The 24,201-nt window shown below is 35.8% G+C and overlaps 1 protein-coding gene across 2 annotated transcripts in view; it reads right to left on the bottom strand.

The window, feature by feature from the left end:
* Window positions 1-13,954: 13,954 nt before the first annotated feature.
* Window positions 13,955-24,201, bottom strand: part of LOC102896817 (S-adenosyl-L-methionine-dependent tRNA 4-demethylwyosine synthase) — a 193,414-nt gene continuing 183,167 nt past the window's right edge. For both annotated transcript variants that reach the window (XM_015594634.2, XM_015594635.2), the window contains exon 16: window positions 13,955-15,138. In XM_015594634.2, coding sequence (XP_015450120.1) covers window positions 14,917-15,138 — 222 coding nt within the window. In that variant the 3' untranslated portion in view covers window positions 13,955-14,916. The remainder of the gene's footprint in view (window positions 15,139-24,201) is intronic.

Below are 24,201 nucleotides of genomic sequence, written 5' to 3'. Positions count from 1 at the left end.
TTTCTAGTAGTTCTCAGAAAGCCAGTTAATTAGCTATGCAATTATCTTCTTAAGAAGGAAGAAAGTGAAGGCATCATCTGGGGCTTCATGGTACCTTGATAAGAATTTGCAAAAAACAGAGAAAGAATTGCAGAATGTTTGTCCATTCAGATTTTCTACAAGTATGCAATGTCTTGTCTCACCTAGAAGTGAGTAGTTTCCCTCCAGTCAGATGCAGACATTTCCTTTTATAATGAAGTCTGTGGCCACTCTCAGGTTTTCTCCTTTTCTAACATCTAGGCCAGAATTCCTGAAATCAGTGAGTAGAAATCTATGTGTACTGAGGTTTACTCCAAACGAGAGGGTCATTTTTTTCTCCAGAAAATGCAATGAATTTACAACACTGTACCAAACATCTTCAAAACTTAGTCATGAAAGTAACATGATTTATTATATTAAATGAAAAGAAATTGGTAAAGGACAAAAGCTCTAAGCAGGCTAATAGCCAACAAGATTAGTCACTACCAACTTGCATTAAGTCAGTAGTGCCCTAGGAAGAGTTCATCAATTTGTATTTAAATAAAAAGAAAAACAACCCAGCACACTGAAACAACAACAAAAGAGATTAAATAATCTTTCAGCTGACAAAATGTGTAGTTATGAATATATTTAACTTCAACTATAGGCTGAATTCCAATTTCAACATCTTATTTAAGACAAAGGTTAGAGGCTTCTTCCATAAAGAAGTAGAGAACACATTTCCTTATACTTTTTATTGTGTTATCCTCATTCAAATAATACATATTTAGTGGTATGTTTCTTCTTACAAATAATTTTTACATAATTAAGATAATTGTTATCTTGTATTCTATATTTTTAACAGCATTATATCATAAACTTAAAAATCTTTCAGAAACTTTCACTGGCACTAGCACTCCTAAAAGTGTTGATGAGTTTGTTGATGGCCCCCATCCAGAGGACAGTTTTCTGTCATCCTCTGTAGTTTGCTTCTCACTGGCCTCTGGGACTGTTGGCCAGTCTTTTCTTGATCTGCCTTCCTCCCTGAGTTTCTGTGATTTTTCGGCCTGGTTTCTCTCCTGTCTTGATTCACCCAGCTCTCTCTGCCCCTTTACTACCTGCGGGAGCTCCTGGAGGCATGGCTTCTCATTTTATTCTATCTCCTCAGGTGATCTCAGGCTTCCTTGAGGCTTTGATTATAACTTACAATGATGATTCACACATTTCTCCTTCCACCCAACCTGTATGTCTGACCACTGTCTCAACCTTCCTTTGGAAGTCAATGCCCATGTGTCCACAAATAAATTCAGGATCTCCACCAAGCCTGGCCCTCTTCCAGTATCAGCCAGCCTGAGGAATCGCACTATCTCCATCCTGTTCTCAAGCCAGAAGGCCAGGAGTCATCCTGGACATTTCATCCCTCCTCTCCAAATCCCCACTCCAATCTAACCAATTTGTGGCCAAATCCCTAAATGGCACCTTCTAAGGTCTCTTTCAAATCCATCCACTGCTCTTTATTCCAATTACTAGGGTCAGCCACCACTCAGGCCTCTTGCCTGTTCTACAAGAATACTTACCAACATCTTCTTCCTGTTAGGTCTCTCCAAGCTATTTTTCAATCTACATCTACAGTGATCTTATTAAAATGCAAATTTAATTTTGCTGTTCCTTTGCATAATTGCTCTTAGGGCCTGGCCTGGCCTACATCTCACTGAGTCATCCCCCATTATATTCCCCCTGGTTTCTCTGCATGCCTTGGCCCTTTCCAACCTCTTTGGCATCCTCCAGCCACTGTGGCCTTCCTACAGCTACTCAAATGTGCCATGACCCTCTGCCACATGGCCTTTGAAAGTTCTCAGTCCTCTACCTGCAATGTTGTTCTTCCCCTCTCCCTCTTCTGGAATTAGGATTCTTCACTTAGATCCAAGAACAGTCAGTGCACACCTCCTCTGATGAGAAAATCTCTCCAATTATACACTCACATGGAGACTGTCCCTCTTCCTAGCACTTAAGATCACAGTGTGTTTGATGATTAACATTTATTTATGTGAATCTTTGTCTTTGGTGATTATCTATCAGCATCATAATGGTAAGAATTATGTTACCTTCTTTTTTTTTTTACTTACCAATGAATCCTCATCTAGAACACAACTGGTGCTCAATAAACACTTGTCAAAGTAATGAATTACCTAGAAAATATGGTGTAATATAATTTTGCCATTCTTTCAAGAAATATTAAATGCCTACATTTCACATTTAGGTTTCTTGGATTTTTGCTATTATAAAATGCTATAATAAATATATTTAAACATAGAACTACTTTTTCTTAAGTCAGTCATTTGCTAAAAATTAAGGCTCTTGGTATGCATTACTAAACTGCTTTTGAGATTCCCGTATTCTATCTTAATATAATGATATAGAAACTATGCCAACTTAATGATGAAATACTTTAATTTGCATTTCTTTCCTGAAAGCAAACAGTTCTTTATATTTTGTAGCTATCTATATTTCTTCATTGATAAAACTTTATGTCCTATGTATTTTTTTTTTTAAATTTAACCTGTCAAGTCTTAAAATTTTTACATTAAACTGTATGAGCTTTTGGAGTAAGGATTTGTCAATTATATTTTATGCAAATTATTTTCCCCAATTTTTGCCTTTTCAGTTTACATGATGTTTGATATTAGATACTTAAACATATCCTGCAGAGTTTTTGATCTTTCCTTTTTGAGTTCTTACATAGTTTTTATAACTACAAGTGTTTCTGAAAGTATGCTCTCTTAACATTTGCATAACCCAGGAACCTGTTAGAAATGCACAGATTATTCTCCATTCACATCTACAATCTCAGAAACTCTGAGGTGGGTTTAAAAATCTGTTCTAGCAAGCCCCCCAGATGATTCTGATACATGAGAAAGTTTGAGAGCCACTTGTCAAGAAAGGCCTTCTTCACCTAAAGTTTTTTTGAGCTCTTTTTTTTCATTTAACTCTTTTTGGATTTAGTATAAAGAACAGAACTAGTTTTTCTCTTCCCAACTCCCACTGATTTACAATGCTTCTTTTGTCCTATACTGGTTTTATAAACATTCAGGTTTGCCTCCGTGTTTTTTTTTTTTTACAGCTTTATTGAGATATTTTTCACATACCATAAAATTTGCCTACTTAAAGGGTATAGTTTTTAGTACATTCACAAGGTTGTGCATTCACAGCGACTTTTAGTTATTTGCATATTTTTTTCTTTGAGTCTCGCTAAAAGTTTGTCAATTCTGACTTTTTCAGAGAACCAACTTTTGATTCTATTTTTTTCTATTATTTTTTTTCTAGTGGCTTTATTTCATTATTTCTGCTCTAATGTTTATTATTTTTCTTCCTTTTGCTTACTTTGTGTTTAGTTGTTCATTTTCTTCTTTAGATGGAAAGTTACTGATTTGAGATATATCTTCTTTTTAATGTCAGCATTTACAGCTCAAAATTTCCCTCTAAGCACTACTTTAGCAGCATTCCATAAGTTTTGGTATAGTATTGTGGGTCCCAGACCTGGCTGTGATCCAGGTTCACGGTTAGGAATAGGGCCAAGGATTTAGAATGTTACATTAGTGTAGTAGAGTGCCTGTGCCTACACTATGTAAACATACTTCAGCTCATTGTACCATGCATGTGTGGCTGAATGCCACTATTGTATTCTGATATATGCAGTCCTCTGGGAAGCAGAAGGGGAGCAGAAGAAGAGCAGAAGCAGAAGCGCACTCCCTGCAATAGGAGCGCACTCCCCACAATAAAGTTGGTGCCTGCCGTTTCATTCTCATGTCTCATTCTCATGTCAGCCCCTTGTACATTCTTCCAACTGGCGTCTCACCACTGAAACCTTCCCTTCTCGATCAGTTTGGCACTGAGAGGTGTGTTTTCATTTTCAATTATCTCAAAGTCTAACTGATTTTCCCTGTGATTTCTTCTTTGACTCATTGGCTATTTAGGATGTTGGTTAATTCTACATGCAGTTGAGCACTGCATAACAATGCTTTGGTCAATGATGAACCACACATCAGATGGTGGTTCCATAAGATTATAATGGAACTGAAAAATTCCTATTGCCTCATAATTCATTGTAGTGCAATGAATCACATATTTGTGGTGCTGATGTAAATGAACATACTATGCAGCCAGTGTCATAAAAGTATAGCACATACAATTATGTACATTACATAACACTTGATGATAATAAATGACTATGTTACTGGCTTATGTATTTATTATGCCATATTTTTAATCATTACTTTAGAATGCACTCTACTTATAAAAGTTTGCAGTAAACCAATATGCTATGGTAGAGTGGCGGCAGTCTCATACCTCTAGTGTTTACTGCATTTCTTGAATGCATCATTTTCTCTTGTTTTTGATTTATCATGTTTTATAAATTTAGTGTAGCCTGAGTGTGGAATATTTATAAAGTCCACGGTAGTATACAGTAATGTCCTAAGACTTCACATTCACTCACCACTCACTCACTAACTTACCCAGAGCAACTTGGAGTCCCATAAGCACAATTCATGGTAAGTACTCTACACAGGTATACCATTTTTATCTTTTATACCATATTTTTACTGTACCTTTTCTACATTTAGATACATTTAGATACACAAATACTTACCATTGTGTTACAATTGCCTATAGTATTCGGTACAGTACATGCTGTATAGATTTGTAGCCTAGGAGCAATAGTTGTGAAGACTGTACCATCTAGCCTTGTGATAAGTACACTCTACGATGTTTGCACAAGGATGAAATCGTCTAATGACACATTTCTCAGAACATACCCGTCATCAACCAGCAACAGTGTATTTGTGAATTTCCCAACTTTTCTTCTGCTGTTGATATCTAATTTTTTTCACTTAGTCACAGAAATACTTTGTATAATTTTAATCCTCTTTATTGAGACTTGTTTTATGATCTAACCTATGATCTGTACTAGAGAATGTTCCATGTGTACTTGAGAATTAAGTGTTGGGTGATCTATAGAGGTCTGTTTGGTATAGCTGGTTTATAGTGTTACTCAAATCTACTTCCTTGTCAATCATCTGTCTAGTTCTATCCATTATTGAAAATGGGTTATGTACATCTCCAATTTCTCCCTTCGATTCTGTCAGGTTTTGTTTCATTTATTTAGGGGCTCTGTTGTTAAGTGTATATGATATGTGTTTATAATCATTACATATTTCTAGTAAGATATAATTAAATAATTATAATCATTATCATTTATTATGTCTTTTGTCCCTAGTAACAATTTTTGTCTGAAAGTATTTGTGTGTGTGTGTGTGTGTGTGTGTGTGTGTGTGTGTGTGTGTGTATATATATATATATATATATATTAGTATAGCCATTCCAGCTCTCTTTTGGTTACTGCTTTCATGGTATATCTTTTTCTATCTTTTTAGTCTGAGAATCTAAAATGAGTCTTTTTAGATAGTATATAATTGTATTTTTTAAAAAGTTCTACCATCTGTCTTTTGATTAGGGTATTTAATTCATTTACATAACATGCTTACCCATAAGGTAGGATTTATGCCTGACATTTTCGCTATTTGTTTCTGAATGTCTTATATCTGTGTTGCTCTATTCCTCTGTTATTGCCTTATTTTGTTAGATATTTTCTAGTTTATCTTTTGAATTCTCATTTTTTTGTGATGTTATTTATAATAAGAAATATATATTTGGTCTTCATCCCCATTCCTGGCACAGAACTAAAAACCCTTAAAATTTCCTAAGTGATCAGTGAAAAAGTTGTCTTTTGTGATGTTAATGAATAGACTTTTGGAAAACCTCTAAGTAACCTAAGGAAGGATGAGGGCTAGCTGCCAGGGGGAACCAATCATGTAATCAGAGGGTTAGAACTTTCAGTCCGACACTGGACTTCCAGAGAGGGGAGAGGGGCTAGAGATTGAGCCCAATTACCAATGGCCAATGATTTAATCAACTAAGCCTATTCAACAAAGTCTCCATGAAAACACCAAAAGACGGGGTTCAGAGAGTTTCCAGGTTGCTGAACATGTGGAGAGTGGAAATTTTGGAGTACATGGAAGCGTTGAGCCTTTTCCTCATACCATGCCCCATGCATATCCTTCCATCTGGGTATTCCTGAGTTATAATCTTTTATAATAAGCCAGTAATCTAATAATTAAAATGTTTTTCTGAGCATAGCAAGTTAGTTGAACGCAAGGAAGGGGTCACTGGAACCTCTCATGTTGGTCAGAAGCACAGGTGACGACCTGGACTTGTGACTGGAATTTGAAGTGGGGTGGGAGGGGGGCAGTCTTGTGGGACCGAGCCCTTAACCTGTGTAATCTCACCTGATCTCCAGGTAGACAGTGTCAGAATTTAATTGAACTGTAGGATACCCAGATGTTGGAGATCTGCCTGGTGTAAGGAGAAAATCCACACATCAAAATTGGGAGCAGAATCACATTTTTTTACTACATTGTTTGATTTATTCTCTCAGTGGCTGCTCCTGGGATTACAATTAGCATCTCAAAACAATTTACTTTGGATTCATACTAACTTAATTTCAATAGTGTGTAGTAAATAGTTGCTACAACATTATATCTTGTTCCTTCCACACTCCTTTGCTATCATTGTCACACAATTACACCTTTATACATTATAAGTCCATCAACACAGTTTTAAATTATTGTTTTAGGTAATTTTCTTTTAAAACAGATAGGATACAAACAAAAATAAGTTTATACTGTCATTTATAAAACCTATGTTTTTCATTTCTTCATGTGGCTTCCAGGTAGCGTCTGGTATACTTCCATTAAAGCCTGAAGGACTCCCTTTAGTATTTCTTATAAGGCAGGTAGGTATACTAGTGATGAAGTCTCTTATTTTTTATCTGAAAATGTCTTAATTTCTTCTTTATTTTTGAAGAAAGATTTAGCTATATATAAAATTTTTGGTTGAAAGTTTTTTAAGCACTTGGAAGATTTCACCCATTATCTTCTGGCCTCCAAGTTTTCTGATGAGAATTCAAGTTACTTTAACTGCAGCCCAATAGTTTTCCTTAATAGATGATTTTCAGTTTGTTGTGAAGCTTTGATTACATGTCAGAAAACTAAAATTCATTGATTTTAGTTTTGCCCACGTTTTCATTGTTTTAGAGGAAGAGTGAGTTCACTAAGGTCCTTACTCTGTCATTTTGGAAGTTGATCTCTTATTCCATATTGTTTTAATTATTTTAGATAACATGTTTTAATACCTTATAAAGCAATTTTCCTTTAATAATTATTTTTTCTAGAATTTCATAACTATTCTTACCTGTTGGCTAATTTTTCAGGTGAATGTTAGAATCATTTGCTCAAGCTCCAATTATAACTTCCATTGGTCCTTTAGAATGCTACTTTTAAAACAGCTCACCTTAGACTATTCAAGATTCTCATTTTCTTCTACTTTAATATTGCTTAGCAAACTTACTAAATTTTTTCATATAGATTACACTGTATTTTTCCTAGGCATTTAAATTTTTTTTGTGTGATTGTGAACTGTGATTAATATGCCATGTTATCATTATTGGGGGGGGACCCTACTCATTTACTACCTAAAGTTAATGGAGTGAGGAGGGCTCATTCTGGAGCTGAGAGAATTTTTTTCTTTGAACCAACAGAATATCTTTGTCCAAGATAAATCTTAAGGAGAACTTCAATATATAAAAAAATAAAACCAGAATTTCCTGTCCAAAAAAGTAGTTGAGGGATGGTCCAAAGCCCTGCAGGCTCTACCTCCTGCTTTACTCCTCAGCCCTTGAGGTATTTTCTAACAACTGGCTGCTCAGTTACCTTTCATAAATAGGAACTCATTTATAAGCTCCTTAGCATAACTTCTTGCTATTTTTAACACTTCATTCTACTTTAAGATGTTTTTGTATCTCTATTCAATGACTAATACTACATCTGAGTTTCAATGAGATCCTGCCTCATTGACATAGACCATTCCTGTCTCTTGTCTCTCATAAATCAACAGAACAGGAGACTAAACATAAGCTTGAAGATGTGATGGGTGCAAGAAAGAACATATAACTTCTGTAATACTTTGTCACTATCCCATCCTAGGTCACAAAGAGAGAAGTGTTTTGACTCTATCATTTATAAATACAAGTGCCTGGTTTTCAACTAAATGAGTTGGTAGAATATGATATTTATGAATTTTACTTCAGCAGAGAATAGAGGGTCTTATAAAATATCTGGTATATAAGGAGGAGGTGGGTCTAATAGGGCTTAGAACCATAGGACTACGAGCATCTTTAAAACAGTTAAGGCAGTGACTTCAGAAGCATGGCGGAGTGAGAGATCTCCCCAGATCTCTCCCCTTGAAATAACAATAAACTGGACGTCTAAAACTCAACAAATAACACTCAACCTGCACACAGGCATGTCTGAGTGAGTGATCTGTGCATAACAACTTCCAAAGGCTAAAGAGAGACCTCTATATAATAAATCTTCTTTCTAGAAAATAGCAGAGTATACGCCCATTAATGCCCAGATAGAGAAATAATCCATCAGACATCATGAATAACTAAGGTTATTCAAAAAGTAAACTCAAAAAGACAGAGAAAAATCTCCAGAAAATGAGCTTAAAGACAAAGAAATACATGATTTAAATGACAGAGAATTCAAAATCCTGAGAAAACTCAGTGAGGTGCAAGATAGATCTGATCGACAATTCCAAGAACTGAGAATCAAAATAGACCAACAAAATGAGTATTTTAGCAAGGAGAATGAAAACCTGAAAAAGAAGCAAACAGAACTTCTAGAGATGATGAACATATTAAAAGAGATGAAGAATGAAATAGCAAGCTTAGAAAATAGAGCTGACCAGATGGAGGAAAGAATAGTGCTATCAAAGACAGAAATCTAGAAATGACTCAGAAAGAGAGAGACCGGAGAATGAAAAAAAAAAAAAAAAGAAAGAGCTACACAAGAACTATCTGACACCATCAGGAAAAGCAACATAAGAATAACAGATATACCAGAAGGAGTAGAGAAGGAGAAGGAAACAGAGAGCATATTCCACAAATAGCTGATGAGAATTTCCCAAGTCTAAGGAATGAGTTGGATCTTTAAACCTAAGAAGCTAACAGAACACCCAATTGTCTCAACCCAAAAAAGCCTTCTCCAAGACACATTAGATTAAATTTGTCAAAATTAATGACAAAAAAAGAATTCTCAAGGTACCAGGGAAAAGAAGACAGTAACCTATAAAGGAAAACTCATTAGACTATCTTTGGATTTCACAGCACAAACCTATTAACAAGAAAGAAGTAGAACTGAATATTCAAACTATTAAGTGAAAAGAATTACCAGCCAAGAATAATATATCCAGCAAAGCTCTCCTTTAAATATGAAGGAGAAATAAAGACCTTTACAGGCATACAAAAATTGAGGGGGTTCTCCACTATGAGGCCTCCATTACAGGAAAATACTGAAAGAAGTCAACCCATCTAAAACAAAATGACAAAAAAAAATACATAACTATGAGTAAGACGACTAGTAGGCAGAGAGTTGCCAGATAGTGCAACCCTTATTAAGCACATGGTAATATAAGTTTAAACATTAAGAATATACCTGCCATGCTTTAGAAATGAACATTTAGCATACATAGGGACAGTTTGAGAAAACAATAACAGAAAAGGAGAGGGAGCAAAGATCCAAATTTGCAAAGGAGAATGGAAATAAGGCACGTATAAAAGAAAAGGGACTACTATATATGTATGTAACTATCCTTTAAATAAACTTAATGGCAACAACAAAGCAAAGATCCAGAACTGAGATATATAACATAAAACATGAAGGGCCAGAGGGTAAATCCACAAAACCCCACCAAATTAAAATAACAGACAGAAAAGCAAGGACCAGGAAACAATAGAAACACTGAGCTACCAGAAAACAAAAGATAAAATGGCTATAGGAAAACCTCATATTTCAATAATCACCCTAAATGTAAAAGGAATAAACTCACCAATTAAAAAAGCACAAAGTAGCAGAATGGATCAAAAAACAAAACCCAACCGTATGCTGCCTCCAGGACACACATCTCAGTTCCAAAGACAAATATAGACTCAAAGTGAAAGGGTGGAAAATGAAATTCGGAGAAAAGCAGGTGTAGCTGTACTTATATATGATGAAATAGACTTCAAGATAAAAAACGTAGAGATCCTGAGGGACACTTCATAATGATAAAAGGGAATCATACGCCAAGAAGACATAACACTTATTAATATCTATGGCTCCCAATTAGGGAGCCTCGAAATGTATAAAGCAATTAATTACAGAACTAAAGGGAGAAACTGACCAAAACGCTATCATAGTACAGGACCTAAATACCCCACTGTCGGATATGAACATATCATCCAAACAGAAAATCAATAAGGAAATGAACATTAGACCAAGTGGACATAATCGACATTTACAGAGCCTTTCATCCCAAAACAGCTGCATATATATTTTTCTCTAGTGCACGTGGAACATTCTCAAGGACTGACCACATGCTGGGACACAAAAATAGCCTCAAAGATAAAAGACTGCAATGATACCAACCATATTCTCTGATCATAAAGCTTTGAAATTAAAGATCAACTGTAAAAAGAAAGCAAACTTAACCACAAATACATGGAGATTAAACAACATGCTAATGAGAAATGACTGGGTCAGAGAAGAGATAAAAAGAGAGATCAAGAGATACATAGAAACAAATGAGAATGAAAGTACAACATATCAAAACTTTTGGGACACAGCAAAAGCAGTCATAAGAGGAAAGTTCATATCATTACAGGCTTATCTCAAAAAACAAGAACGAGTCCAAATAAAGAATCTAATACTACACCTTAAAAAATTAGGAAAAAAAAAGAACAAATGAAGCCCAAAATAATCAAAATTAGAGCAGAATTAAATGAAATTGAAACAAAAAGACAACAGAAAAAATCAATGCAACAAAGAGCTGGTTCTTTGAGAAGGTTAATAAAATTGGCAAACCCCTGGCTAGACTCACTAAAGAAAAATGAGAAAGGACACAAAACCAGGAATGAAAAAGAAGTTACAAGAGATAATGCAGAAATACAAAGGATCATACGAGAATACAATGAAAAAGTATATAACACCAAATTTAATAACCTAGAGTAGTGGACAAGTACTTAGAAAAATACAACCTTTCTAGACTAAATCAAGAAGGACTGGAGAATCTAAATAGACTGATCAGCAGTATGGAAATTTGAACGATCATCCAAAAAGTAAAAGTCCAGGATCAGATGGCTTCACCAGTGAATTCTATCAATCATTCAAAGATGATTTAATACTTATTCTCCTCAAACTCTTTCAAAAAATTGAAGAGGAGGCAATTCTTCCTAACTCATTTTATGAGGCCAATATTACCCTGATCCCAAACCTGGTAAAGATAATACAAAAAAAGAAAACTACAGATCAATATCTCTCATGAACACAGATGCAAAAATCCTAAATAAGATACTAGCAAAGCGAATACAAGAACATATTAAAAAGATTATACACCATGACCAAGTGGGCTTCATCACAGGGGCATAGAGATGGTTTAACACAAATCGATTAATGTGATACACCACATAAACAAAATAACGAATAAGAATCATATTATCATATCAATAGATGCAGAAAAAGCCTTTGAAAAGATACAGCAGCGATTTATGATCAAAACACTTAATAAAATAGGTATAGAAGGAAAGTATCTCAACATAATAAAGGCCATATACAACAAACCCTCAGCTAACATTATACTTAATGGTGAAACACTAAAAACCTTTTTCCTCTAAGATCAAGAACAAGACAAGGCTGTCCACTATGACCACTGTTATTCAATATAACATTGGATGTCCTAGTGAGTGCAATCAGGCAAGAGAAATAAATAAAAGGCATCTAAATAGGAAATGAAGAAGTCAAATTGTCGCTATTTGCAGATGACATGATTATATAGAAAACCCTAAAGACTCCACTAAAGCACTATTAGAAATAATGAACAAATATGGTAAAGTTTCAGGATACAAAATCAATGTTCAAAAGTCCATAGCATTCCTATACTCTAATAATAAATTGTCTGGAAAAGAAGTGAAAAGAACAGTATCCTTTGCAATTGCAACAAAAAGAATAAAATATCTAGGAATAAACCTAAGAAAACATGTGAAGGACCCATATAATGAAAATTATGACTCTATTAAAAGAAATTGAAGAAGACACAAAGAAATGGAAAGATATTCCGTGTTCTTGGATTGGAAGAATCAATATAGTTAAAACAACCTTATTATAGATTTAATGCAATCCCCACAAAATCCCATGTATTTTTTTAAAGAAATAGAACAAAAAACCATCAGATTTGTACAGAAGCAGAAAAGACCCTGAATAGCCAAAGCATTACTAGGAGAAGGGACCAAGGCTGGAGGTATCACTCTGTCTAACTTCAAATTATACCACAAAGCAACAATAATCAAAACTGCATAGTATTGGTTAGAAACACACATACAGACCAGTGGAACAGAACTGAAAGGTCAGAAGTGAAACTCCGTTTATTTGAGCAAAGAATTTTCAACAAAGGATACAAAAACATATAATGGAGAAGGATAACCTCTTCAATAAATGGAGCTGGGAAAACTGGAAAGCTGCATGCAAAATAATGAAACTAGACTGTTATCTATCACCGCACACCAAAATTAACTCAAAATGGATTAAGAACCTGAATACAAGATCTGAAACAATAAATTGCATGGAAGAAAACTTAGGTACTAAACTCATGGACCTTGTAGTTAAAGAGGATTTTATGAATTTGACCTCAAAGTCAAGGGAAGTAAAAGCAAAAATAAATGAATGGGACTACATCAAACTAAAAAGCTTCTGCACAGCAAAAGGAATCATCAACAAGGCAAAGAGGCAACTATCTAAATGGGAGAATATATTTGAAAACAATACCCCTGATAAAGGCCTAATATCCAAAATATACAAAGAACTCATACAACTCAATAACAAAAAAACAAAAAACCAATCCAAGCAAAAAATGAGCAGAGGACCTGAAGAGACACTTCTCCCCAGAAGACATACAAATGGCAAACAAATATATGAAACAATGCTTAACTTCACTAGGGAAATGCAAATCAAAAGCACAATGAGACACCACCATCTCACACCTGTTAGAATGGCAATCATCAACAGGATAAGTAATAACAAGTGATGGAGAGGATGTGGAGTAAAAGGAACCCTCATACACTGCTGGTGGGACTGCAAATTGGCACAATCACTATGGAAAACAGTATGGCAGTTCCTCAAAAAACTAAGAATTCACCTACCATATGATCCACCAATCCCTCTACTGGGTGTTTACCCAAACAAATGGAAAACATTTATCCGAAACGATATTTGCACACCGATATTCATAGCAGCATTATTCACGGTGTCCAGGACTTGGAAGCATCCAAAGTGTTCTACAATGGATGACTGGATGAAGAAGATGTGGTACATATATACAATGGAATATTACTCAGCTATCAGAAGAGATGAAATACTGCCATTTGCAACAGCTTGGATGGATCATGAGATAATCAATCATGCTAAGCAAAGTAAGCCAGACAGAAAAAGTTGAAAACCATATGATATCACTCATATGTGGGATATAAATCTAAAAGCAACAAACAAACATGACAAACAGAGATTCATGGACATGGACAGTGGACCTGTGGTTACCAGAGAGAAGCAGGAGAGTGGGGAGGTAGATAGGGGTAAAAGGAATCAAATGTGATAGAAAAAAAAATCTAACTTTGGATGGTAAACACACAATGCAATATATATACAGCATACTGTTGAATTGTACACTTGAAACTTATTGGATTTTGTTGATGTCACCTCAATAATTTTTAATAACAAAAAAATTAATATGAGAAAAAAATCAAAAGAAAATATGTGTTCTAAGTCTATAATGTTTTTTATTAATTAAAATTTTAGGACAAAGGAATTTAAAAAATCTCTATGATACTTACAAAAACTATTCAGTATTTAATGTTTTCAATTAGAAAAAACTTGAACTTTAAAGAACATTGCATAAATAGCTAGGGCCTCCAAAGTGAAAGAAAATAGTGACCTGCTATATGTATACTCATAAAGGGCTCTGACTTTTTAAATAAAAAGCAAACTGTACTCATTGTTTCAAAGTCTGTGGGAATAATTATTCAGTGACATCATATGACAATTCCTCTTATAGAAGAGAGCTTTACTCAAATCCAGCTCATATATAACCTTCTATGGCAATCTGTATGAGAATGGAATGAGATCTAGTACAGTTTTACAACCAATTCAGTATCTAAAGTGTTGGCACTAAGCAAAAATTTGAAGTAATCTATGCGGTATTAAAAATAATTGAGAATTATGACAATTTACTTTCAAGAGGTGTTATCTTAAGATACAAGAAGAGGATGGAATCTTAGAGGTGGCAGATACACTTACCTCAGGGTAATACAGTCCACAAAGGCCAAGAGCCCACGAGGGGAAGAAGAACAGATATTCATTCTGTACAATACTCTCATGAATAGCATTCTAAGGATTCTTACTAATTATAATTCAAAACTGTTAAGTTCTAATAACAACTGTGTACTTCCCTCCCAAAATGATTTTCTTCTCAGAAGTAAAATCAGGAAAGGGACTGAGCTCTGGAAAAAATGGTGAGGCTGTGAGTCTCAGGCATACTACTATGTGCATACTACTTCTCCAACCCCAGGATGTGACTTGCATTCCCATGTCCTGCCTCATAGTCTCTTGTGTATGAAATACAGTTTGTGTAATTTATCCTTGGAAAAAATCATAGTGGAATTTGAGAACCTTCTGGGGCATCAGTTTTTGTCCTTCAGTATCCTAAATTCAGATAATTTCAACATCCAGAAATATCCTTTGATTTGTTCTTTCTCTGATATCTTATGTCCTTGGGATCAAAGCCTCTTTCGCTGGCACCAAATAATGCCCAGTGAGGAGTTTTGGCCATATAATCCTTTGCGCTGAAAGTTTTTGATCCACTGCTGTCTTCATATTCCTGGATGAGCTCCTGGAAGCGGTTATAATCAATCCATGTCCACCATTCTTTATCAATCTTAAACTAGAAAGAAAAAAAGTAGTCAGGTCAGAAGTAAAAATATCTGTAAAAAAAATCAAATAAATATAAAAAAATGAGCTGAACTTTTCTCCCTATCATGTTAAAGAAAATTCTTTCATGCTCCAGATATGGTTCCATATCAAAGCAGAATGTGCTATAGTCAAAGGAGAGTTTCTTTTCCCTTAGGACTGTAGCTGTGCTGAACCTGGAAGACCCAATTGCTGAATAAAGAGTATATCTTAGAATTGAAAGTCAAGTTTATCTTAAGCAGTATCAATGAAAGAGGGTTTATTAGATTTGGGGGCATTATATGTTAACGGTCAAGCTAATTCTAATTCCTCTTGCTACTTTTTATCTGGTATGAATTTTCATGGTTGTGTTAGTAGCACCTAGTAGAATCTTTTTCATTACTAAACTTTGCTTGTGTTATTAGTGAAGATTTAATCAATAACTTCAAATTCTGAAATGCTAACTTAATGACTCAAATTAGCCTTTTTAGCCTAACATGGATACCATATCTCATTAGTGGAAAGCCTTGTTAAAAATTTCAGTTCAATAAAGGGATATAATCTAATTTGTACTCTCAAGAAAATTGCTTCTCAGAAGTCACTGTAGGATAATGACTAGGCATGAAGAAAACAAAGTAAATTAAGGAGGCTCTGAAGGAACTACTAATTGAACTGTGGAGGCTTTTAATTCTAACTGCCTATTTGACATTCATGTAAATGTATACTCTGATACTTGATTTATAAACAGACAAATCTGTTATGCCACTGTCTTTTTAAAAAGCCTGATTTGGATCAAGTAACAATTTCATGTCTTAGCTGATAAAAATATTGAAAATATATGTTCCTGTATTTAGAATGTTAAAATATGAAGTTAAATGACATCTAATTTAAAAAACTTATTAAAGTATAGCTGGTATACAATATTATATTAGTTTCAGATGTATAACATAGTGATTAGACATTTAGATACGTTACGATGTGATTACCATGATAAGTTTAGTAACCATCTGCACCATGCAAAGTTTTTATGATATTATTGACTATATTTCTTGTGCTGTAATGGCATGTGATTTTTTACCCCAAAGCTAAGAGCGTTCAAGGGGGAAAAATGCCAAAAAATGAAAAACTTTATCTATGGATCATAAGAAATTTTCTTCTAATAAGACCATACTTTGAAATGGTGCCCCAAGGGCTTTATGAACTCTACAACTCAAGATGTAAAATCCTATCTCCCCGTCATTTTTTCTTCCAAGACTGACTGCTCTTGAATGTTCTCTACTACTGTGAAAGCCATCACTGTCATCCTCAGGTGCCAAACCTCAAAACTAGAGTCAAAGGTACCCTTCCCTTCCCTGGCCCCTCACAAAAAACCACTGAGCCCACTGATTCTTTCTTAGCAGCATTTCTATCACCATGCCCTGACACAGCTCTAACATAGACACTCAGTTCTGGAGTGTTCTGGAACTCTGTAAGTTTTCCAGCTGAATGATCTTGTGATTCCAGTTCTGGCTGCTTCCATCTTCTGTAGGCTGCCTAAGATTACTATGCCAACAGCAGATAAGAGCTCCATTATCTAGGACATATAGTCTAAATATCAAATCTCCATTTGGAGGCTCTTCATGAGCTAGCCGCTTCATGTGATTCCCATGCTGTTCCCTCTGTCTGATTAATACCTATTTAACCCTCAGGTCTCCTCACATGTCCTTTGCTCTGGAAGGTCTTCCCAAATCACTTTAGACTATGACAGTTTCTCTGCCACAGGACCTCACTGTACTCTGAACTTGCCCAATGAGAGCATATTATAATTGCTTCTGTAGTTCCCTCCCTCATCCCAACATGCCAAGACAGTTAGCTTTGTGACTATATCTGATGAATTATAATTTATGTTGTCACTAAGGACATAAAAGGGCCTAGCTTCTTCCTCCTTACTTCTTAACAAAGCTAGAAGCTACACAATGAAAAAAATTCCAGCTGTTCTACTGACATCTTGAGAGACAGGATGGAATTTTGCTGCTATTGGCTCCATAGATAGTATGGACTATTTTCACAATGTACTCACGGTACAGGGCATAATGCTCACATGTGACTGGAAATGGGATGACTTCTTTACTAGTGCAGGAGTAAACATGTCATTAACAAGTATTAAGTAAAATAAGGCCAATAATAATGTCAACCTTTTATTCTTCTCTCCTAATAACATTTATGGAGGGCCATCTATAAACTTGGCTCATCAAAGACATTTTAAAAAATTATAAAATAACATGGTGTGTGCAGTGAGTGAGATTATACACAAGGTACTTTAGGAATGCAGAGCAAAATGTGGTAAATAACCAACCCCATCCCCTGGAGTTTGGGCCTGCTAGAAGAGTCCTCTTGGGGACTCCCGGCTTGGCTGGTTAAAGCAAATAACCATATTCTCCTCCTCCCTATGTCTTTTTGTCCCCTCAGGATTCACAATCCTGGTCTCCTTTCTCCCTCAAACTCTAACAATTATCACTTGCCATGGACATCCTAAGCGAGACTACAAGATTAGATTGGATTAGAGCAATAGATTGAAAATTTTTGCCACAAGCTGCAGTAAGAAATATATCTCATATCTCAACCTAGCACACACACATGTATCGACGCACACATATTCTGGAAACACAACTTTAATAAAACTATAGGCGATGTATTTTATTTTAAAAAATTGTTGGCTGTAACACACTAAATTGATTTCCTAACTCTAATACGGTTTAATGAAGATCTGGTCTATTCTGACTACAATAAATTCCAAAGGTCATAGATGATCTCCAAAGCGCAATAAGGTATGGCCTTGACTAAATAAAGCCAGGCTGCTAAAGATTGATGAGCCACTTTTATGGGCTTCCACTGTCCAAAACAATCGAACTGCTGTACAAAGGGTCATCATTTTCTTATCTTTCACACAGGGAAAATTTCCTTAAATAGAATAATGACAAATAAGTTCTCCATTATTTTAAATGTTTAAAAGATTCTATTAAAGAAACTTCTGGTCAAGATGGAGTAGGTAAATGTTGTGCTCGCCTCTTCCCATGATCACAACAAAATTACAACTAAACTACAGAACAACCATCATTAAGAACTGCCTGAAGTCTAGCTGAACAGGATCCCTATAATCAGGAATATGCAGAAGAAGCCACAGCAAGATTGGTAGGAGGGGCAAAGAGATGCAGAATGGGCTGGTCCTAAACCCACTTGTGGTAGTTAAGAATCTGGAGGAATATCTCGGCTGCAGAGTCCTCACCCACTGACCCAACGAGGAGCGAGTGGTCCCAGACCCACAAAGGGTTCCCTAGCCCGGACCACCAGTGCTAGGAAGAGAAGTCCCTATAACATCTGGCTGTGAAAACCAGGAGGGATCACAGCTGAGTGAGATGGAGGGCTGACAAAGACCTAGGAACTGCAGGTCTTAAAGGGACAGCCCACAGACTTGCTCATGGACTCACTGAGATCCAGCACTGGGGTAGCTGCTTGGAAAGTGCCAGGGACCTACAAGGAGGAGCTGAATTGACCACCTTCAGGAAGAGGGCTAGAGAGGCAGAGGTGAAGGCAGCTTACTAGACGCCATTGCTAGTTTATTGAGCCCTCCCCCATACAGCCAACAGGTGCAGGCAGGTGCCAAGTCTGAGTCTCCACCAACATGGCTAACACCATGTATCCCACTCAGGTAATTCTCTAAGAGCCCACCACACCTAACTCGAGCACTCACCTGGAACTACTTCCAGTGGCATTTCCATGCAAATGGCCAGTCTTGGCTCACACTGAAAACTTTTCTAAAATCTCTCAAAGGTCTGCACACCCCAGACAAGCAGTGGCTGTCCTCAGCGTGCCTCATACCTCTTGCTAGGCAGCCCCGAGTCTGGCATCGGTTCATAGCTTAGCCTCTCCCAGGCACCTACAAGCCCAGCACAGGTGGCAATCACCTGCAGATCACTTTGTAGCTTCTACCAAGTTCCTCCAAGTGAGACACAGCAAGTGGCTGACTTTGGCTTACATCAAAGCTCCTTCCAAGAGGCCCCAGAACCAACATAACTAGTAGCTGGCTTCACATCACACAAGGGCACCATCTAAGGAGATCCACAAATGATACACCCAAAGGGTAGACTGAGTAGACACCAGAGCCCTGCTAAAGTGAATTCTGCTCCATGGGGTCAGCCCATGCACAATAGCTCATGTGCTGTAGCCACAGCCATTCCTCACTGCCAGTCAGGCTGAGGGTCAATCCCTCTCACTGAGGTATCAATAGCAATCAAGGCTCAAATACAAGAGGAGGGCACACACAATCCACACAAAAGGCACCCATGGAGCAAGCAGCTCAGGTGACAAAGGAGACTGCACCACTGGGCCCCATAGGACACTTATATAAAGCCACCCTACCAAAACTGGGAGACAAAGCAGATCTACCTAATACATACAAACAAACACAGAGAGTCAGCCAAAATGAGGAGACAAAGAAACGCCCAAATTAAAGAACAGGATGAAACTCTAGTAAAAGAACTAAACAAAAAAGAGACAAGCAATCTACCACCTGCAGAGTTCAAAACACTGGTTATAAGGATGCTCAGTGAACTTAAGAAATGAATTAAATGCCTCGGCGAGAACTTCAGCAAAGAGACAGGAAACATAAAAAAGAGATAGAAAACATGAAAAAGAATTAGTCAGAAGTGAAGAATACAATAACTGAAATGAAGAATACATTAGAGGGAATTTATAGTAGATTAAATGAAGCAGAGGATCCAGAGATTTGGAAATGAAGGTAGTGGAGAACACCCAATCTGAACTGCAAAAAAGAAAAAAAGAATTTTAAAAAATGAGGACAACTGAAGGGACTTCTGGGACAACACATGTAACAACTCTTCGCGTCATAGGAGTATCAGAAGGAGAAGAGATAGAGCAAGGAGATGAAAACTTATTTGAAGAAATATGATGGAAAACCTCCCCAACATGGGTAAAGAAATAGACATACAAGCCCAGGAAGTGCAATGTCCCAAAAAAAGGTGAACCCAAAGAGACCTGCGTGAAGACACATCATAATTAAAATGCCAAAGGTTAGAGACAAAGAGAGAATCTTAAAAGTAGCAAGAGAAAAATGGTTAGTTACATACTAAGGATCTCCCATAAGACTGATTTCTCAACAGATACTTTGCAGGCCAGAAGGGATTGGCACAAAATATTCAAAGTGATGAAAAGCAAGGATCTACAATCAAGATTACTCTACCAGCCAGGCTATCATTTAGAATCGAAGAACAGAAAGTGCTTCCCAGACAAGAAAAAGGTGTTTATCACCACCAAACCTATATTACAAATAATGTTAAAGGGACTTCTTAAAGAAGAAGAAAAAGTAAACTTAAAAAAATATGAATAATAAAATGGTAATACACAATAATTACTTTAAATGTAAGTGGTTTACATGCTCCAATAAAAAAAAAATCTAGGGTGGCTGAAAAGATAAGAATACATGATCCATGTATATTGCTGCTTGCAAAGGAACTACTTCAGATTGAAACAAAAACAGACTGTAAGCAAAGGGATGGAAAAGATAATTCATGCAAATAGAAACAACAAAAAGGCAGGCATAGCAATATTATATCAGACAAAATAGACTTTAAAACATGGTATAACAAGAGACAAAGAAGGACATTTTATAATGATAAAGGGATCAATACAACAAGAGGAATAAGACAAGGATGTCTACTTTCACCACTTTTATTCAACATAGTATTACAAGTTGTAGCCACAGAAATCAGACAATAATTAAAAAAATAATTCAAATCAGAAAGGAAGAAGTTAAACTCATTATTTGCAGATAACTTGGTACAATATATAGAGAACTGTAAAGACTCCATCAAAAAACTAATATAGAAGTAATAAATGAATTCAAAGTAGCAGGATGCACAATTAATCTTCAGAAATTAGTTGCATTTATACATCAATAAGAAACTATCGGAAAGAGGAATTATGAAAACAATCCCATTTACAATTATATAAAAAAATAGAACACCTAGGAATGAACCTAAAAAAGGAGATAAAAGACCTGTACTCAGAAAACTGCAAGACACTGATGGAAGAAAATGAAGAAGATACAATGGAATGGAAGGCTCTATCATGATCATTGGTATGAATAATTAACACCATTAAAAGGTCCATTCTACCCAAAGCAATCTACAGATTTAACGTGATCTCTATTGAAACACAAATGACAGTCTTCAAAGAACTAGAACAAATAATCCTAAAATTTATATGGAACCATTAAAGACCCAGAATAGCCACAACGACCTTGAGAAAGAAGAACAAAATTGGAGTTATCACATTGCCTGATATCAAACTATACTACAAGGCTATAGTAATCAAAACATCATGGCACTGGCCTAAAAACAGACACGCAGATCAATGGAACAGAACAGAGAACCCAGAAATAAACCCATGCCTCTATGGTCAATTAATTTATGACAAGAGGCAAAAATATAGAATGGAATAAAAACAGTCTCTTCAAGAAATGGTGTCGAGAAAACTGGACACATGTAAAACTTGGAAAATGGATCACTTTCTTACACTATATACAAGAATAAACCCAAAATGGACTGAAGACTTAAATTTAAGACCTGAAATCATAAAACTCCTAAAAGAAAACATAGGCAGTAAACTCTCTGATATCGCTCCTGTAATTGTTTTTTTAAACATGTCTCCTTGGGTAAGAGAAACAAAAGAAAAAATAAACCAATGGGACTATATCAAACCTAAGAGATTTTGCATAGCAAAGGAAATAATCAACAAAATGAAAAGATCAGGAGAAAACAGTATCAGATTTCAGTAGCTGAATAAAGATATCAAATGTTAGCTGAAAAAATGATGGATGAGCACTATAACTAGCTAAGCAGACCCAAGAGACCTGAATTTTAAACTGGACTGAAAAATCCAAAATTCAACCCAATTTATGCTTCAGAATTCCCCAAAGGCACAGAAATGGTGGCACCAGTCACTCCTGGAAGTAGGAGTAGCAAAGGCACTAACTTTCTCCCCCAAAAGCCCAACAATAGATTTATATTCTATTTAAGAAATTGTTAGAATCCCAAGTTCCTGACCTCCTGTACATACATGCAACTGAGCAGGTGCCTAACATGCCCACTACATTCCCCAACAGAAAAAAAAATAGGTTTATTCTCAGAAGACAATAAAAGAAAATTCTATGGACTAACAAGGACAGGGATATCATATTGAAAATGAAGGATTAGAATAGCCCTGTTCCCTATCTGCTTTCTGAGCTCTGATGGCCATGCAAGGTGGAGAAATTAGAAGACCCTCTGACCAGCCAAGAAGGACAGACTGAATACTGAGTTTGGGTTCCCTGCAGAGTGACACAGCTAGATTTCTGTAAGAAAAAGCTGAGCCCAGCCAGTCCTCTCACTTAAGACTCCCAATCTGCTTTTTAGTCTCTCACTTCAATATGAGAAAAAAACTAATGACCATCTGAGGAAAACTTCTAATGTGAAAGAGAGATAAAAAATAAAAAGAAAAGAGTAACAAAGTAAACAGAGCCTAGGCAGGAAAAAAAAGACAAAACAAAATACAATAAAAACCCAAACAACTAAACTAAAACAACTATCCTTAAAAATGAGAGAAGATACTATATTCATTTAAAAAGTTACTCTATAAAAGGAAACAAAGAATGAAAAAGACCTTAGATTTTAAAACTATAGGAAGAGAAATGAAAGGTTCACAAGAAAGTTAACAAAATAAAGAAAATCTTCTATAATATAGAGTAAAACAGAGAGAAAGAAAACATTTTTTTAAAAATTAAAGGACTAGCCTGAGACCCAATTTCAAAATAATAGTTCTTGAAAGAAAGGAGAAATATAGAGGAAATTCTCAGTGCAATAATTCTGGAAAAATTTTAAGAAGTAGAGGCCATGAGTTTCCAAATTAAAGGGGTCTATAATGGATAAAAATAGACACACTGAGGCACATCTCAGGGAAATTTCAAAACAATGATGATAAAGAGCAATCTAATAAGGAAAACATGGTCATATACAAAGGATTAAGACTCAGAACGCCTTCAGAGTTCTCAGCAACCACAATGAAAGCTAAAAGACAGTGCTGCAACTGCAAAGGGAAAACAGTGTCCCACCTAGAATTCTATATCTTAGCAGAACTATCAATCAAGTGTGTATAGAGAATAAAAGTATCTTTAGATATTTAAGTTCTCAATGAACTGTACCTCCTACATAGTCCTTCTATTGGAATCTATTGGAAGATGTTTCACCTGAATGAGGGAGTAAATCAGAAGGATCCCAGAAATAAGATACCTTACACAGGAGAGAGCTGAAGCAAATCCAGTAAGATAGCTCTGCCTCCAAAGTAGGTGGGCCAGAAAGGGCCTCTACAGACTCCTTTAAAAAAATGAACCTCTTGAAATAATTAGGTGTTTTGGGTTTATCATTCAAAAATGCTTAATAAATAATAGATGTGTTCATTTATCAAAAACCCAACACATCTGAAAGTCTGAGAGGAAAGAGAGATGATGGCAGAGAATTTGAGAGCTGATTTAGCTAAAGAACACAGAAATCTAGACACAGAAAAAAGAAGATAAATATTAACTCCAAAGAAACTAAAAAGTTGCTGGAAACAAAGAGCAATCATAGGAAATTGCACTGCTCAGCAGTAATAGTGTTCATATGATCATAATAATGCATAAAATTATTTTATACATATGTTGGAGAGGTGGAAGAATAATAGAGGATGTAAATGAGAAAAGGTAGAAGAGAGCTTAACTCTTATCTTCCATAGTGTAAAGTGTAGAGATAATGAGCAAATAAAAAAAAAAACAATAAGTAGTAGCAATATTAAGTATATTACTTAGAGATATGAAGACAAATGCCAAAAGAACCAGCTAGAAAAGCTGAAAGTGGTTGTCAGTTGAGAGGGGTGGGGAAAGGAGGTATGTGTTTGAGGAGAGGATGAGGAACTGCTGATTTTTGTAATATACTTTAATTTTTTAAACCCTGCCTATGTAGAATTTGATTAAAAATAAATAAAGTTT

The sequence above is a fragment of the Pteropus alecto genome, unplaced genomic scaffold, assembly GCF_000325575.1.
Source record: "Pteropus alecto unplaced genomic scaffold, ASM32557v1 scaffold68, whole genome shotgun sequence".
Taxonomy (NCBI): Eukaryota; Metazoa; Chordata; class Mammalia; order Chiroptera; family Pteropodidae; genus Pteropus; species Pteropus alecto.
This window is presented reverse-complemented; position numbering and strand designations above follow the sequence as displayed.